The sequence below is a fragment of the Sciurus carolinensis genome, chromosome 5 (assembly GCF_902686445.1).
Source record: "Sciurus carolinensis chromosome 5, mSciCar1.2, whole genome shotgun sequence".
Classification (NCBI taxonomy): Eukaryota; Metazoa; Chordata; class Mammalia; order Rodentia; family Sciuridae; genus Sciurus; species Sciurus carolinensis.
In genome coordinates this window covers 174669869-174686878 of record NC_062217.1, presented here as the reverse complement: position 1 = coordinate 174686878, position 17010 = coordinate 174669869, and the positions used below count along the sequence as shown (strand labels likewise).

The 17010-nt window shown below is 57.4% G+C and overlaps 1 protein-coding gene across 1 annotated transcript in view; it reads left to right on the top strand.

Annotated features, from left to right (window-relative positions):
* Positions 1-2220, top strand: part of Tcerg1l (transcription elongation regulator 1 like) — a 179242-nt gene extending 177022 nt beyond the window's left edge. The window contains exon 12 of the mRNA XM_047553669.1: positions 1364-2220. Coding sequence (XP_047409625.1) covers positions 1364-1520 — 157 coding nt within the window. The 3' untranslated portion in view covers positions 1521-2220. The remainder of the gene's footprint in view (positions 1-1363) is intronic.
* The last annotated feature ends 14790 nt before the right edge of the window (positions 2221-17010 follow it).

Genomic DNA, 17010 nt, shown 5'->3' with positions numbered 1-17010 from the left:
AGCACATGAATACACACACATACATATACCCCATACATGAACACTCACACTACACACAGACCACACATACACACACCATACTATATACCACACACAAAATTGGAACAAAGTGATGCAAATTAGGAATTAATCTTACTTTTAAAATGAGATTGACTTGTCTGTGGCTTTTAAATAAATTTTCTGTGTATGTTTAAAAGGCACAACTTGACCTATAGGATTCTTAAAAACAGTACGCAGGCTCCTATAGTGTAGCAAACCAACATGCCTTTCAACTGCACTTGGCATACATTGTCGGTATAATTAGAAAGCTGTGTTTTGACTTTAAAAGCAGCCAAGCCCTCGGTGTCCCCGGCCTGTCCTGGCTCTTCTCTACCTGTCTCCAGCTGTGTCATCGGCATCTCAGTGACACACACACAGGTTGCTGCTCTGCTGCTCTCGCTGTCCCCAGCTTCAGGTTCAAGCTGGCAGGTCAGACCCACTGCCCGTGAGCATGGCCTCGCTAGTCAAGGCTGGCTTCCTCAGGTCTCCCCCAGAGGACTCTGCCTCACGGTCTGGGTCCCCCGATCTCTGAGTGCTCCTACGCCAGCGTGCCACCCTCGGCATGTTCAGTGGAGAGCAAACCAGGCAGCAGTGCCCCACTGCCACGGGCAGGGCCGAGTCCGTCGGCTATTAAGGTCGAACAAGATCTCAACAGTGACCAAGGCCACACAAGTGGTTCCCAGCTACAGGGCCTCTGGAGAGGGGGGTCCCACAGAAGGCATGCTGACCCTGGCTTCTAATGAGGTGTGGGCAGCAACCAGGGGAAGAAAGAGGGAAGGGTGTGCCAGGCAGACGGAACAGCCTCTGCAAACCCAGCGGCGTGTAGGAGCACGGTGGGCGCAGAATGAAGCCCACTCGGAGGCACAGCAGGGATGGCAGAGCCCGAGCCATTCTGTGGAGACGGGGCCGGGGAGCCATGTCTGGGGCCCACTGGGTGACGCCCAGCGTGGGGAGCAGGTGCAGGAGGCCACTGCTTCTCTGTCAGGCGATAGCTCTGCAGCTGCCCTGTCCTGTGGGGCTCTCGAGTCAGGCTGCCTGTCCCTTGTCCCGTTCAGGGAAACCAGAGTTCATGCTCAGAATGGCGTCTCTGCAAACTCTTTCTTGCCGGGCACAGCAGCACTTGCTCTAATCCCAGAAAGTTGGGAGGCCGAGGCAGGAATATTGGAAGTTAGCAACTTAGTTTGCAAGGTCCTAAGGACTTGGCGAGACCCTGTCTGAAAATAAAACATTAAAAAAAGGGCTGGGGATGGGTCCCCGTTGGTCAAGTGACCCTGGATTGAATCCCCATTCCAAAAAAATAAAAAGAAAACTCTTTCTTTTTCAGGACCACATTCAAGGAGTTTGCAGAGAAGTACGGTCGGGATCAGAGGTTTCGACTGGTTCAGAAAAGAAAGGACCAGGAGCATTTTTTCAACCAGTTTATACTTATCCTCAAGAAACGGGACAAAGAAAACAGACTAAGGCTACGGAAAATGAGATGAGTCTGTGAAAAATGCACTAAGACCCCAGGCAACCAGGAGCGTGGCGAGGGGCCAGGCGGAGCGCGGCCGTCCGGGGCCTCCGCACCCCGGCCTCCGCGGGGCTCCTTCTCAGAGGATTACTGTTTCATATTGAAGCTCTCTCTTTTGTACAATGTTCCAAGTTTGACACATTTCTAATTGCCATGATACGTTGATTCCTTAATTGTTTTAATTATGCAAATTACTTGTAATATACACAAATTATAAACCCACTGCAGGTTTGTAACTAAGGAGAAACCATCTATAATAATCTTGGGGTGTTTTCTTCATGGAAAAGGTTATTTGAGACTGCTCGGGCACCTTTGCAAGTTGCTCCACCCTTCGGGGTCTCCCTGGTGGAAGGAAGTCCCCTCGCTCCAGTGCCCCTCGGTCTCTGTCTCGTTTATGAGTAGTAGAATAGGGTTTCATCACTCATCATAGTGACCAGAGAACATTCCACGCGTGGACCACGCACCGCCTGTGTTGGCCCCGGGTGACTGCCTTTTCCTCCCTGAGGGGCATCCGGGCCAGAGGAAAGGAGCCACGCTGGCCGTCAGAGGCCCTACGACAGAGAATTATTTTGTACAAAATCATCATATGAATATTTGAGTTATTTTTATTGTATGCCCAGAGTTTGCATGAGATTTTTCTCATCATCTTTGTATAAAAATTTTAAATTTTTTTTAATTAATAAATATTTTAAACCAGAGTGTGTGTGTGGCAGAGATTCCCATCGTAGTCTGAAGCAGGAAGTGTATCAGCTGAAGACGCCCATCTCGGAAGACCCGGGTAAGAACGGTGACTCACTGCAGGTGAGGGCTGCGTCACGGAGACCAGCAACTCTGCAGGCTCACCTGCGCTGGGCGGGGCGGTGAGACGGCGTCCGTCAGAGTCTGCACATCTGGTTATTTCCTGAAGATTGATGGAGGTTCTCTTGGTTCCCAGTGAGTGGCGACAGCCCCCTCGCCCCCTGCTCCTCAGTCCTCACAAAATGGCTTTCTGCCACGCATACCAGAATGTCTCTGGTTGAGCTGGGACCTTCCTGGGGACGTGCCCTGGCCTTCACTCCTGAGCGGTTAGTGTCGCCTTCCAGGTCGGCGACTCCAGCAGGCCCAGGGCCGGGGCTCAGGTTCGGGTCAGTGAGTGAGCTTGCCCAGGCCACAGCTCTGGCGGCGTGGCAGGAGCCAGACTTCCAAGGAGCCAGTGCCGAGGCAGGAGCAGTCGGGTCCAAGTGAACTAGAAACCGCCCGTCACTTGAACAGGGACTTCCTGACGGAAAGAAGTATCAGCCTCCCGGGTGAGAGGAGCGGGGAGTGGTGAGATCAGATAGCAGCACGTGACGCAGGACCGACAGACAGAGCGGCCCTCCCCATGGGGCTCGGCGAGCTCAGCAGAGGCCCCACCTGCCCACGCGCAGCCTTGGCTCAGCGTCGGTGCCGGGAGGCTGCTGGATGTCCTGGTGGGAGGCCGCCCTCCTGGTGCACTCCTGGGTGCCCCTGGCCCAGGCAGGGTGGCTGCCAGGGCCCGCAGGGTGGGCTGGAGGGGCTGCGGGGCCCCGGGGTCTGCACACAGGCGAGGCCCCTCCACCAGGGAGGGTGCCATCTGAGGGCCACTGCTGGTGAGCCGCCCCCACCAGGGCAGCAGCCTGGCCACAGAGCAACTGGCTGCAACCTGATGGGCTGTACCGAGCTGGAGCTCATCCACCAGCCTCAGGTGGGGGCTGCTCTACCAACAGGTGGGGGTTGGCATCTGCCAACAGAGGAGGGGCGTGCAGACAGATCAGCAGCCCAACCTCTCCAGAGCTGGCTCCACCCGCACGGAGCACAAGAGTGGCCTGCGGCTGAAGAGAAGCGGTCTCTCTGTGCAGGGAACCAAAGCAGTTCTGTGAGCCGTGTCCTCCGTCCTGTGGCAGGAGGCGCTGAGGTGTGGACAGGGCCAAAGGAGGCTGCTCGCGATTTAGAAGCCTGAGACCGGAAGGGCGGGGGCGAAGAGCTGTTTTCCATCCCTAAAACAAAATACCTGAGACTGGGCGATTATTACAGTGAAGAGGTTTATTAGCTCACAGTTCTGGAAGTCCAAGAGCTCTGGTAAGGACCTCATGGCAGACGGGATCACAGTGGCGGGAGAGAAAGGGACAGGGAGCGATGGCATGGTGAGGCAGGTCAGAGAGTGGGGAGGGTCCGTCGTGCCCGCCTGAAGCAGCTGGCAGCAGCAAGTACCTGGGTCCCATGAGCACTGCACCAGTGCCTTTTACGGGCAGGGCCTCAGTGACCTAATGTTATCAATTGGATCATGAGTGTCCCCAGAGTCCCCTGGGCTAAAGCTCTGGTCCCCAGTGCCTGGCACTCTGGGGAGGTGAGGGAAGCTGGGGTGCTTTGAAGGGGGTGTTGGGTCCCCAGCCCTTTCTGGTCTTCCTCGTTTGCTTCCTGGCTATCACGGGTGAAGACACCTCTTTGCGACCTGCCCCTGCCATGGTGTGCCGCCTTTCCCCAGGACCAACAGCAGCTAGCCTCCCAACCCGGGAGTGAAAGCTGCAGAACTCTGAGCCCAGATAACCTTCCTCTTGTAAAGTGCACCATTGGGTGTTACAGTGGTGGAGAGTCACCCTGCACGCCTGGCGGCTCTCCTCGGAGAGGCCCCACCACCTCTGCACTGCCCCCCGGGCCAAGCTCCCCACAAGTGAAACTCCTGGGGGACACGCTCAGCCACGTCCAGCAGAGCAGCTGGGGTGGCAGCGGGTGGATGGAGAGGTCGTGTCCGCGCAGTCGAAGGGTCAAATGCCAGGGCTCACGGAGAGGGGTCCTGGTGCCTTGGCCACTGTCTTTGCTCAACTCCTCGAGGCTCGGTTACTGACCAACACAAAGCAACCCTGGTGTCAAGGATGCAGGGACACCTGAGCTGGGCAACGCTGCTCACCAAGGCTGGTGTGGCTATGGCCCCTGGGCACCCTCTGCAGGCCAGTCACTTGGGATCCTCTCTTCACTGGTGGGACAGCAATTCTCCTAACTAAACACCCCTCAGGGTCTGGAACTGCTGCTTCCTCTCTACAGCCGCCACAGATGGAGGTAAAGGAGGCCTCCGTCGCCATGGCTCCCAGTCAGGGTCTTTTTCAACCAAGGACTTCATTATAGGAGAAAGTGGTCTCGGCAATGAGCTCATGGCCAGTAATGTCCCCACACACCCTGTCTCTCAGACACAGCTGGCTCCAGAGTCTGGAAGGGCCTGAAAGGTCCTGGACACAGGAGGCAGGGTGCTGTCCTGTGGGACACGGCACATGCCTTAGGCCAGTACAGATACTCCCCTGGACTCACGGCACAGGGCTCTGGTCACCACAAAGCACAGGAGTGGCCTCCTCATTGGTGACCGAACTCACCAGTCTGGAGCTTTCACTTCCATCCCACAAACGGGGGCTTGGTGACTTTGAAGAACTGTGCTGTCTTGGTTCCCCTGAGGTCTGGGATGGCTTCCTGGCCCCTTAGGCTCCTCCTGGCCCTGAAGCCACAGGTAGAGCCGACCACTGCTGCGCTGCTCGGGGCAGTGTGTGCAAGCTCGTTCCTGCTGGAGACAGAGGCACATCCGGAACCTCAGGGGTTTGCCAGCACTGTTGGCCGGGCTCTTGGTGCTTAGCGCTGGCCCAAAGGAGGCTCATGGACTCCTGGCGTCAGGAGCAGCAGAGACCCAGAGCATGGGTGTTTGAATCACTGCTCGGCGGAGCTGGGGGTGGCCAGGAGACGCAGGGTACAGGCTAGAGCTGAGATGTCTTCTGGGTTTTTCTGAAGTCTCTCCCTGGCCCTGGAAGAGGCCCTGTGGGTGACATTTGTATGGCCTTACCGTGGTCAACTCCCTGCACCCCACCTGTCCCCATTACTTTGTGGGGTCCTCGCCCACTGCTCTCAGTTTCCTGTGGGTGGCTGGGCTGCCTGAACTGACCTCACCTGACGGTGACCTGGTCAGGGCTGGACTTTGTCCTGTGAGGGCAGCAGACAGAGCCTTCCAGGCGGAGGCAGGCCACACTGCCATCCTGTCTCGGGTTTCTCTCCCAGCCCTTCCTCCCTGCCGGCTGCCATGGGGTCACCACACAGCGAGTCCGGGGCCCTTCGCTTCTGGCTTTCCCTGGGTCTGCAGCAGGAGAAGCAGCAGGAAGGGGCTGGACGGTGGCTCACCTGGAGGGGCGGCTGCTGCCTTCAGCATGGACCCCTCATCTGCCTTGTCACGTTGCCATCATCACCCTTGATGGTGGCCACCATGTGTCCACACTGCGCACAGCCATGCTCGGACTGGCACAGAGGGGGTCTTGGGATCTGGTGGCTGCAGGCTCTGCCAGGCCAGACCGTCTCAGCTCTCAGGACTGCGCAGGGCAGGGTCCCCACGAAGCCGCCCGCTGCTTTCCTCCTTGTCCAGGGTCCGGGGAGCTTACGTTTTTGTGCACAAAATCACGATCGTGGTTCTGAGCATGTAAAGCTAGAGGTAGAAGCTGAACAGGAGACCCTGAATCCACATCTCCGTCCACGTTCGTACCTGTCTGTGACCCGTCGGCATGCTGAGAGGGAAGGCGAGCTGGGTACAAACAGGCAAGCCCTCCCGCTGGAAGCCGGGCTCAAAAGCACAGCTTTCACTCCTATTCCTACTCTGAGGGTTGCAGATGCGATCAGACATTTTTTGGGTCTTCTGTACATATACAAGGCATTATCGAAAAACAACAGACCATTTGAAAGAATTTAAAATTACAATTTTCTTCGATTTTTGCATGCTATGTTATTTTAAATGCCGCTAATGTAATAAGGATATACTCAGTGGTAATCTCCAAACTGGTAACTAATAAATAATAAATATCCTCCCTAGAGTTAATCAGCTAGGACCACGCCCAGGCACAGGGCGCACGAGCGTGTTGGAGGAGGGACATCCATTCTGTCCTTGACGCTGTGTCCCCACCTCCCCTTCATGCTGCCTCAAGTGGAAGCCTCAGGATGTGCCCTGGACTGGGTCCCACCTGTGACCCCACCTCCGGGTGGCCTGTGGCTTTGTCTCACTGACCCTGACTTATCTCTGCCCTTCCCCTGGACTCGGCTCCTCTAGGTCTGCACCGGAGCCTCTGTTTAGAGTTCCCTAACTGAGGTGTCCCTCCTTCACGTCTGTCTGAGGGGTTTCAGCTGCACAGCGTGATGCCACCACTGTCCCTTCATAGTCACCTGGAGCTCCTCGCACAGCACAGACACCCCTTGGGGACCTCAGACCTCAGCTCAGGGTCCTGTGAGGACACAGTGCCTGAGTCCTGGGCCCTATGGTCTTGAGTGACGTCAGCAAGGATCGGGCTTAGGAGGCAGCCATGGGCAGGCTGGGACAGGCACTCCTGAGCAGGCCAAGCACTTATTTCCTCCCCACTGCTCACCGCCCACCCTTGTCTTTCCCGGTGCTGCTTCGTCATGTGATCTGCTCCAGCAATCCACTGAAATAAGAGAAAGTTGTTCATCTGCATTTTTCCCACATACTTAAACTTTATTCCGCTTACCTTTCCCTGTCAGGCAGGGAGCCTGTGATTCCTCAAGGCTCCTGGTGATTCACCAGGTGCTGTCGGATCCTGGCATGGAGTCCGTCTAGAGGCTGCTTCTCATAGTTGCTGGGCTCCACTTACACAGTAGGCAGGGCCAGCTGCCCACCCGGAGACCAGGGGCCACCAGGGATTGAGTGGTATGGACAGAGGACGGCAGCAGTGTGGGGCCCGGGGAAGAGAGGATCTGATAGCAGAGTCTGAGGCGAACAGGATTGTTTCCCTGCAAGGCTGGAGTTTCATCTGGTGTGAAGAAGGCTCCTCCCTGCTCCCCTGCTTCCCGAGAAGCAGTCACAGTACCCTGACACGGAGTCTGTGATCCTCAGTGCAGCACGTGCTCAGTGTGCCGGTGTGGGAGCCGCGTAGGTGACCCTCCGGGACACGGGGCTCTCCCCAGGGGCAGGCCGGGGAGCTGAGGTCACCTCATGTGCCACAGCACACACAGCTCTGCTGGTCTGTTGAGGGAGGGGCCTGCTCCCTGAATCTGCCCCGAGAGCGGAGGGCGGGTTCAGAGCTGCACGAGGTGCCAGGCCAGGCCCTGCTGCTCGCTCAGGACGCCTCTCTTGGGGCCACTGCGCTGTGAGGAAGCCCAGCTTCACGGGCCGGCCACATGCACACTCCAGTCCCCGGAACAAGTGGCACCAGTCGGTGAGCGGGTGTGAGACTGGGAGTCTAGTCCCGGTCTTCGAGAGACACCAGCTGACACCCAGGGCTCCAGAGGTCGGCCTGGCCCAGTCCCAGCTGTGAGCAAGCCAAGAGCTGCCACTGCGTCTCGGGGGCATTTGGTGTGCAGTCCCTGTGGCTGGAGCCCACCCCCGTTTCAAATGACCGTGACCCTTGATCTGTAAAGAACCCAGGACTAACCTTGGTCAGTAATTTCCCAGGAGCTCTTCTAGCAGACTGACTGAGTGCCCTGCCCTTGCCTCACAGGGTCCCTCAACTGTCCTCTGAGGTGACTTCCTTCACCGCCCTCTCTACACGGAAGACCCCAGGGTTTCAGAAACAGTCTGCCACAGCCGCTTGATCCAAAGTCTGCAAACCTCTGGCTACAGGATACTCGTGGGTCACTGCAGCAGCTAATGTCTGCATTCCTTTTCCATGGGGTGGGCCCTACCCACAAGTCCTTGGCCCCTGAGGCCCGTTGGCCAGTTCTTGCCCCTGGACAGCAGCTGGTACCTCTGTTGGTACTTTCCCTGCCCCCCACTCTCCCGCACCCCAGAGGGCCTGCTCTCCCTGGCACACCTCTTCTGCAGAGGTGTGGCCCCTCACAGTGGAGTCGAGTTGGACAGGTTGCTGGGCATTCTCAGCGTGACTCTGGGCATCTTATCCCTGATTGGTTACTGTAAGTTTATTTCATGTTAAACTTGGGAACAGTTATGGGGGCATCTCCACATCCGGCCCTGTGTGCCCTTCCATCCCACGGGACCCGATCCCATTGGTCAGGATGTCAGTAGCCACTGAGGCCAAGAAAGCCCATGAGTGGCCTGGAATGGCTGGGTGCTCCGTGTGGGAAGTCCCAGCTGGAATGTGCACTGTGGTTCCAGTCCTGCTCTAAAACCCCGTGCACTGGACAGGAGGCGTCAGGCCCGTGAGCTGGCCTCCTCGTGGACTTAGACATGGGTGCTGGAGTGTTTGGTAGTTTGTGTCAGGCGGTGCAAGAGCTTGCAGTGCTGGCCAAGGCCATCCTGAGTGATGAACGCCTTCCAGCCCAGTCCCTCACCCAGCGCTCGCAGCCCACTGTGACCTCGGCGTGCAACCCACAGACAAGAACAGCCGCCGTGGGCTCCAGGGCCTTGCTCCTCCATGCATTCCAGTTTCTCACCAGGTGACTCTTGCCAAAGCCCTGGGCAGGCACTCTGCTGTGGGCACGGGTGGGCTAACCCAGAAGCAGAGACCCAGCATACACAGAGCGCGCCCTGGAAATGAGCAGCTGAGCCGGCTCCCTCCGCCTCCCACCCCGCTGTCAGGCTCCGCCCCCAGTCAAGAGGCACCTGCTGCACCTGTGCCCCAGGATGCCCCCAGCCACCCTTCTGTGACACCAAAGTGGACGTTTTAGGAAAGGTTGAAGTTAGGAGTTTTCTCTGGGCCCCTGGAATTTGGGGAGTAGCAGAGGGAGTTTCTGGGGTGCGGTGGGGGTTTCTCCATGAGCAACTGCAATCTCAGGTTCCTATTTCGCCACAGCTCTCGGGAGCCCAGATGAATCCCCAGCTGTCTTGATCCGGGATGGCCGGGGGGGTCCCTCTGCAAAGGTCAGTCCTGGGTGTGCAGCCTCTCCGCTGCGCCTGCGTGGGGCAGGCTCTGGCTGGTACCCATGGGCAAATCGCTGTGAGCACCAGCTCCTGTGCCCGACGTTGCAGACACCCTCCTGGGGAGAGTGGGGCTCCCCTCTCAGAGCGCTGGTCCCCGGGGGCGAGGCCTCACAGTGGCAGCACTGTGCTCCACACAGCGCCGCCAGCGAGCTCTGTGCTCCTCGCAGGTCAGTCCTCCTCCTGGACGGCTCCTCCTCGGGAGGCTCAGGCAGGAGGTTGGCAAGTTCAGCCCCAGCAACCTAGCAAGGCCCAAGTAACTCAGCAAGACCCTGTCTCTAAATTTAAAAACATTAAAAAGGGCTGGGATGTAGTTCAGTGGTTAAGCACCCCTGGGTTCAATTCCTGGAACCCCCCCCCGCAAAAAAAAGACTCACTCCTGGGGATGTCCCCCGTCCTCCAGAGGTCCAGCACACTCATGGGTCAACCGGCCTTGCTCGCCTGGTGGGGAGGTCCCAGACTGCAGGCTCCCACTAGCGTCCTGGCAAAAACCAGTCAACTGGGAAGTAGTGTGCAGCCAGATCCCCCACTTTCACAAACAGACCTGGTGCCCGTGTGCTCCATGGTGGCCCGGGACCCTTTATGTCCACTTCATATACTCTCAATAGAGGCCAAGAGACTCGGGCCTCATGTCCCTGGACTCCTGGGCCCCATCTGAATAACAGCCTCATGCTGGCTCTTCCTGTGACCAGGTGGATGGCAGGTGTCCTTGTGTGGATGCCCACGTGGGGCCAGCTGTTCATTGAACGCTCCACGGGCCTACCAGGCTACAGGATACCTGCTGAAGGTCACGGGTGAGGAAGAATCTTAACCCTGGCTTCTGTCTTCTCCTTAAGACCGCTGTGCCCAAATCCCTCCTCTCCCAATCCAACACGGCCTCCTCCAGAGCTTCCGTCTACTGAGAGGGCTGGGAATAGAGACTCCCGGCCAGGGCCCTGTGCTCAGATCCCATCCATGCAGCCCAGCTTCAGTCCCAGCATGCTGCTCATAAGGCCACGTCCCTGCTGCTGGGGCACAGCATTGTCCCCCTGTTCCTTCCACTAAGCGGGCAGCTGCTCACCCCACCTCTGTGGGTGCCTGGCACAGACTGGGCATCAGATGATCCTGCAGGGCTCAGGCAGAAGGACCCTTGTGTCATGGTTTGTGCCTTTTGATGTCCTCTGCTTTTTGTCACCTGCCACATTTCCTGGGAGGTCAGTGCTGCAGGAGTGACGCTCGTTGGACCTGCACATGTCATTCCTGCACCAGCTGCCGTGGTCTGCCCCCTCTTCCATAATAGACCCGGCTTGGCCACCCCACCCATCCCAACAAGCAGGTAAGGAACAGGTGGAGTTGGGACTCAAGTCAGCCACTTGGAGTGAGAAGATGTTCTACATGAACTTTCCTTTGTAGGAAGGCTTCTCGGGTATCAGAGAGATAGCTATCCCCTTGGGGTTTTGTGCTGGAGGGCAAGGGCTGGGATCAAGCTCTGTAGGCCTCAGCCTGCTGGTTGAGCTTCTGCCACTGAGATAGCACCATTTACCCTGGGCTGAGCCAGCAGAGCCAAGCTCGGCCCCATGATGTGGATATGGTATATGTGTGGGGCCAGGGCCTGGGTGTGTGTGCACACTTGTGTATGCCCGTGTGCGTGCGTGCGTGTGTGTGTGTGTGTGTGTGTGACCACCCAAAGCTCTAAAATAGTCTGTCTCTGTGTTATGGTGGGGTTTACATGTGAGGTGTCCCCTGAAAGTTCATGTGCGAGACTGTGCAAGAGGGTTCAGAGGGGAAATGATCAGGTTACGGGAGGCTCAATCTAAGCAGCAGACGAATCCACTCGTATGGTGACTGTAGGCTGCTGGGGTGTGATGGAGGAGGTGGCCCCTGGGGCCTGCCCCTTTGGGGTATGCATTTTGTCCCTGGTGAGTCTCTCTCTCTCCCTCTCTCGCTCTGCTTCCTGATTGCCTCGTCCTGAGCTGCACTCCCCTCTACCCTCTTCCGCCATGATGTTCTGCCTCACCTCAGACTCAGCAATGGAGTCAGCCCTCTGTGGACTGAGGCCTCTAAAACCAGGGATGCCAAAGAAAATTTTCCTTCTCAAAAATAGTTCTTGTCGGGTCTTGTGGCCACAGAGTGAAGTCCACTAGACACTGCCCTCCCCCACCCCCTGTTCAGGGGGCCCTTCCCCCACAAGGGCGCAGCTCACAAAGGGAACCCGGGAGGCATGGCAGCTCCTGGCCTCCTGCAGCGCTGCCTGGAGGGGTCTGTGCTGCAAGCCCTTCCCACGCACGCTGCCCCTGGACGGGGCCTTGGCCCTGCGCAGCCGTGGTTGGGAGGATGATCTGTACCAGAGCAGACCGAAGTCAAGGAAATGAAAACGCACGGGAAGCGCCTTCCCAAGAGGGCAAATTGCTTCTCCATGCTTTCAGAGAGAGAGTGGGTATGGGCTTCAGTGGGATCTTGCTTGATTCATCTGCACGTCCATCCAAGATGGATCTCTCCATTTTAGTCCCCTAATTCCTCCTCTGAAGTCCCAAAATGTGGGCGTCCCAGATGTTCTTTACAATAAATCACCTCCTGGCGAAAGTGGGCTGTGGAGTGAATCATTTTTACTACCATCCCAGCTTCCTCCACGCTTCCAACACTCGCACTTAATAACAAACTCAGGGATCTGCGCCCTCATTTTTTGGTCGCTCAGGCTGACAGAATTGAAAGGCTCTCGATTCAAATGAGCTTGCAAAGGTGCTGTCTCTACTTTATCCTCCCTCACAGGGATGCAAAGCGGACAGCGAGCCACTCCCGGTACCAGGTGAGGATGTGCCTGCTGCAGGAAGCCATCCCCGCCGTGTGGACAGCAGCTCCTCCTGGTATCCGGGGTTCCTCCTGGGTGGGGCGCCCTCCAGGACACGCACCCTCAGGACAGTGCTGTAGAGGGGCTCCTGGGCTGCGTGCTGATGGCCGTTCTCCGTGGCTCTGTGCCGTGCAGGCCCCCAGGCTCACGTTCACTGCCCCTAAATTTTGGTTAAATCACAGACCCAGGACCATAATGGGAAGACATAAAAGAGGCCCACAAAATATTCTGAATTTTTAGGTTTTATTTAGGATATAAAAGAAATATTTATTACAGTCCTACACATAATAAATATCTCTTGCCATCTGCATCATCTCTGCGACCTACCCCACATTTCAGGGATGGAGATGGTCCATAAAGCCCTCAACTCCTCTGCCGTGAATGCACCGACACAGCTCAGTGCCCTGGAAGCAGATGAAGCTTTCTCTGCCCTTGCTTGGCAGCCGCAGGTGTCAAGGCGCAGTAAATTGTTCCTCGTGCTGATTCATTGGGTCCGCCCTTCTTAGCCAGCCAGAGCTCTGGCAGCTGGGACGTCATCTCAGGAAATCAGGCCGGCACACTCTCGGGGGAGAGCTGAGGGGTGCTTCCCTCCAACTGTGGACTCCCAAAGACCTGAGTCATGTGTGGCTACTTCACATGACCAACACGGGTGCAACCAAGTGCCAGAGTCTGTGGTGTCCTGGGGACAGAGACACCACAGACCCAGCCTCTGCTCTTGGAGTGCTCAGAGAGGAAGAGGCAGACATGGGCACGTCACGTTCTGTGGCGGGGGAGCCACAAGTTGGAGCCCGGTCTCTGTAGTGCCGCCTTCTACCCCACACTCCTCTGAAGCATCCAGGAACCACTCACGCAGTCCTCACCTGGACCCACCAAGGCACCTGCTCCCATCTCATGGCTGGGAAAACTGAGTCATGGAGAGGCAGTGAGAACTCAGGCTGGGCCCAGAGCGTGTCCAGGCCGACTGGAAGGCCTAAGTGCCCGGGCCCTCCTCTGCAAGGCCTCCAGCAGCAGGTGGATGGTGTGACCCACAGAGAGTGTCCGCTGTCAGGCACTGAGCAGTGTCCACGCGCCCGTGTCTCCTCCCAGAGCCCTCAGCGCCCTCACGGGCTGCTCTACGCCCCTTGGAAGTTCAGCAGAAGCAACTTGCCCAGGGCCATCTGTGCACCAGACCTCAGTTTCCCTCCTGGCCAGCAGATGGGTCGGAGTTGTTTAAAAGTGGAACTGGTGGGTCAGGGAGCACAGGTTTGCCGGCAGGAGAGGGCAACGTGTTCACAGAACCAAGCTGCTTCTCCTGCGGAGTAGCACTTGCCGCGTTTGGAGGCTGCAGGGTGAGAGGAGCCGCCGGGTGTTGGAACAAACTGGCTCAGGTGCTACAGGAGGGGCCTTGGAGGGTCTCGGCTCAAGGTGTCCTTGTCACCTGGGGTCGGGGGGCCTAGGAGTTGGCTGCCCTGGGCCTGGAGGTGCTGGCGGGTGGGCAGCTGGGGAGCTGGCAGGGGCGGGGAGGGAGTCAGCAGCCTTGGGCCACGGTGGCTGTGTTTAATTGCCCCTGCAGAGGTATTATTACAATCCCAGCCTCTTATTTTTCAGGCTGAGATAGGCCGGAGAATATATAACCTGATTATGCACCATATAATGTATTAAGCCAGGAAGGCCTTAAAATTAAAACATTTAAAAAGAACTATCTAGGGAGGTAGTTAAAATCCATTTAAATCCTTATCAAATAATGAAAATATCTTCAGGAAAAACATCAGCCTCTTAGCTGTGTGCTTACCTCCTGGACCATTTGTGGTTCCAGCAGGAGTCTAAAGATGAATGTGTGTGGAAACATTAAGAAAGAAGAAGTTCTCTTGGGCATGTTTGGAGGCCGGTGCAGGGTGGGCACCTTACAGGGTCTTGACCCCTGTAGAGGGTCAGAGCTGTGCAGCATCTCTGCCTTGGGTTCCAGAGTGCCCTTTGGGATCCTGGCCCAGCCCCACCCAGGCACACCTGAGGTGTCACCCTCTCCAGAACCTCGGGCCCTGCCTGGCTGGTGGGCAGCAGCCACTCACAGTCCATACAGCCTGGTCCACGCCCTTCTCCCTGGGGTGGGAGTATGCATCCAGAGTTCCTGAGCTGGCTTCTGCTCTGCTCCAGGGCTTCCCCAGCACAGAGAGAGGGGTGGCTCGGATGGTGCTGTGCCAACAGGGCAGAGCTGCAGTGGCCCAGGACCCCAGGCGAAGGCACATGGTACCTGGTGCAACCTCAGCTCCCTGAGTGTACCTGCTGCCCCACCCTGCGGGCAGGCGCTGAAGCCCAGCTGGCTCCATCCCTCAGAGTCCTGTGCTCTGCTGCTCCTGCCAGTGGGACCCCAACCCAGGGATTTTGCTCTGTTCTTCTCAGCTATCTGGACATCAGTAGTGGGTGGCCTGGACACGTGGACAGCAGCACCGCTGGGCCATGCTGGGCTGGGGCTGAGGGAGAGGCCAGAGCTGAGTGGCCCCTGGGGAAGGCAGGCACGCGGCCTGGGGCAGGGTGTTTTGAGTGCTCTCCAGGCACAGGAGCTGCGGGGACATGCCACGGTGAGCACAGCACAGGCTGAACAAGCCGCACAGAGGAGGCGTGCTGGGCAGCAAGCGCGTGTGTGCGTGTGTGCTCACATGTGTGTGTCCTGGGAGGAAAGAGGGCTGGACGGGGGTGAGGTCCCAGGTCCTGGCCAGCAGGACCCGGGCTCCCTGTCAGCGGGAAGAGGCTGTTTTCCTCCGGCGAGAGCCGCGCTGAGCCTGCTTCTGCCCACGCTGAAAGATGCCAGTGTTCCCTAATTTGGGACCCAGAAATTATGAAATCATAATATCTTTTTTAAATATTAATTTTATTTTGCCATAAAGTTCTGTTGTTTAATGAGCGCATGAACAGGGAACATCTTGCAGCTGTGGCAGGAGGGACCTCAGGCGCCAGAGCTGGTGTGGGCAGTACCACAGACATCTCCAGAGGAGCCGGGGGCAGGGCCCGTTCTGAGCCACACCAGCCCGGCCTGCAGCGGGAAGAGCCTGCTGGCAGTGAGCAGGCTGCCCACCCCAGGAGGGGTCAGAGGGTCAGGGGAACACTGTGCCCCACCTTTAAGGCCTCCCAAAGCCCGGGGTTCAGGCCAGCCTCCACTATAGCACTTCTCCCGAGGCTCTGACTTTCCTTTCTCTGCCCCTCCTCACATCAGGGGTCAATGAGGCCAGCGGCTCTGTGCAGACCATCGCTGTTGGCCAACTTCTATTTTGAAAAAGGCTGGGTTCTTTTTCTCTCTACCTTGGTTCACACACACACACACGGATCACTTAAAAGTGAATTCAACACCTCTTTAACCCTTGAAACCACAGCAAGTATCTCCAAATAACACAAAGCTCGTCCCCCTGCCCAAGTACATCATCCTGAGTACATTGCACTCACTCGATGACAGCATCCAATAGCCACATGCAGATTTTGCCCATTTAAATAAAGGTTTTTATGCTTTTTCTCCCCAGAATCCAAGCAAGCCTTCCTCACTCCCTGGGTTGTCAGGTCTCTTTGGACACTTTACAATCCACAGCTCTCGCCACCCCATCACCACGCTGTCCTCGTGGGCAGTTTGGGGCCAGCTTCTGTTCCAGTCGGTTTTTTGGTTGCTGTGACCAAAAGAAAGACAAGAGTAATTTTAGAGGAGGAAAAGTTCCAGAGGTCTCGGTCCACAGACAGCTGTGGACTCCCTTCCTCGGGGCTCGAGGTGAGGCTGAACATCATGGGGAAGAGTGAGCCGGAGGGAAGCAGCTCACGTGGTGATCAGGAAGCAGAGGGACTCCACTCGCCAGACACAAGCATGTACCCAGAGCCAGGCCCAATGCCCACCTCCGCCAGCCACACCCACCTGTCCCCAGTTACCACTCAGCTACTCCCATCAGGGACTAACTCACTGATCGGGTTGAGGCCCTCGTAGCCTGATCACCTCTCCTCCAAACCTTCTTGCTCCGTCTCACATGAGCTCTGGGGGCATCTCATATCCGAACCCGGGCAGCTTGGGGAGGCATCTCTGCCCAAATGTACAGCATAGCTGATTCCTCTGGGCCTTCCGGCAGGAGGCACAGGCCTCCCTGTGCTGCAGGGGTGCGGCCAGTTGGGCCACTCCCTCGGCCCCTCTCCTCTTCCTCAGAAGCCTGCCTTCTTCCCTTGCCTTGTCGTGCCTGCGCGTACACCTGAGGTGACCAGCTCTGACCCCAGGACCCTGTCTGAGCCCCTGCAGAGTGTCCCTGAGGTTATGGGCAGAGCTGGGGTGTCTCCTGTGAGCATGGTCACACGGGCACCCCCACAGCAGCCTGCCGCCCACTCCCTCCAGGGTCTCGTGGAGATGTGACAGTGTGCTATGACCCCTCACTGCCACACCCTCTGTGAGACCCGAATCGGGCCTCAGGGGGCGCTGGGGGCAGCCAGGTGTCTGCCTCCCTTGGTTCACTTTGGCTCTCCCTGTGTCCTGCAGGCAGGCCCCCTTGCACGCACCCCGTGCTGGATGATACCCAGCTCCCATCATGCAGCACCACGCACGGCATTGCCTACACACAATGCGCGTGTCATACACACATCAACACACGTCTACGTGAACACACGTGCCCACAATTACAGGCAAACATACCTACTTAAGTGCACACGGTGCATGATGAGTACTCGCCAGGACATTGCACTCACATACACGGGCACACAGCAGGCTCACGTCCTCACGTCCACACGGCACACTTGCAAAGCCATGTACGTAGCTCCAGACACACAGCCCACGCATGTCTACATCATGTACAC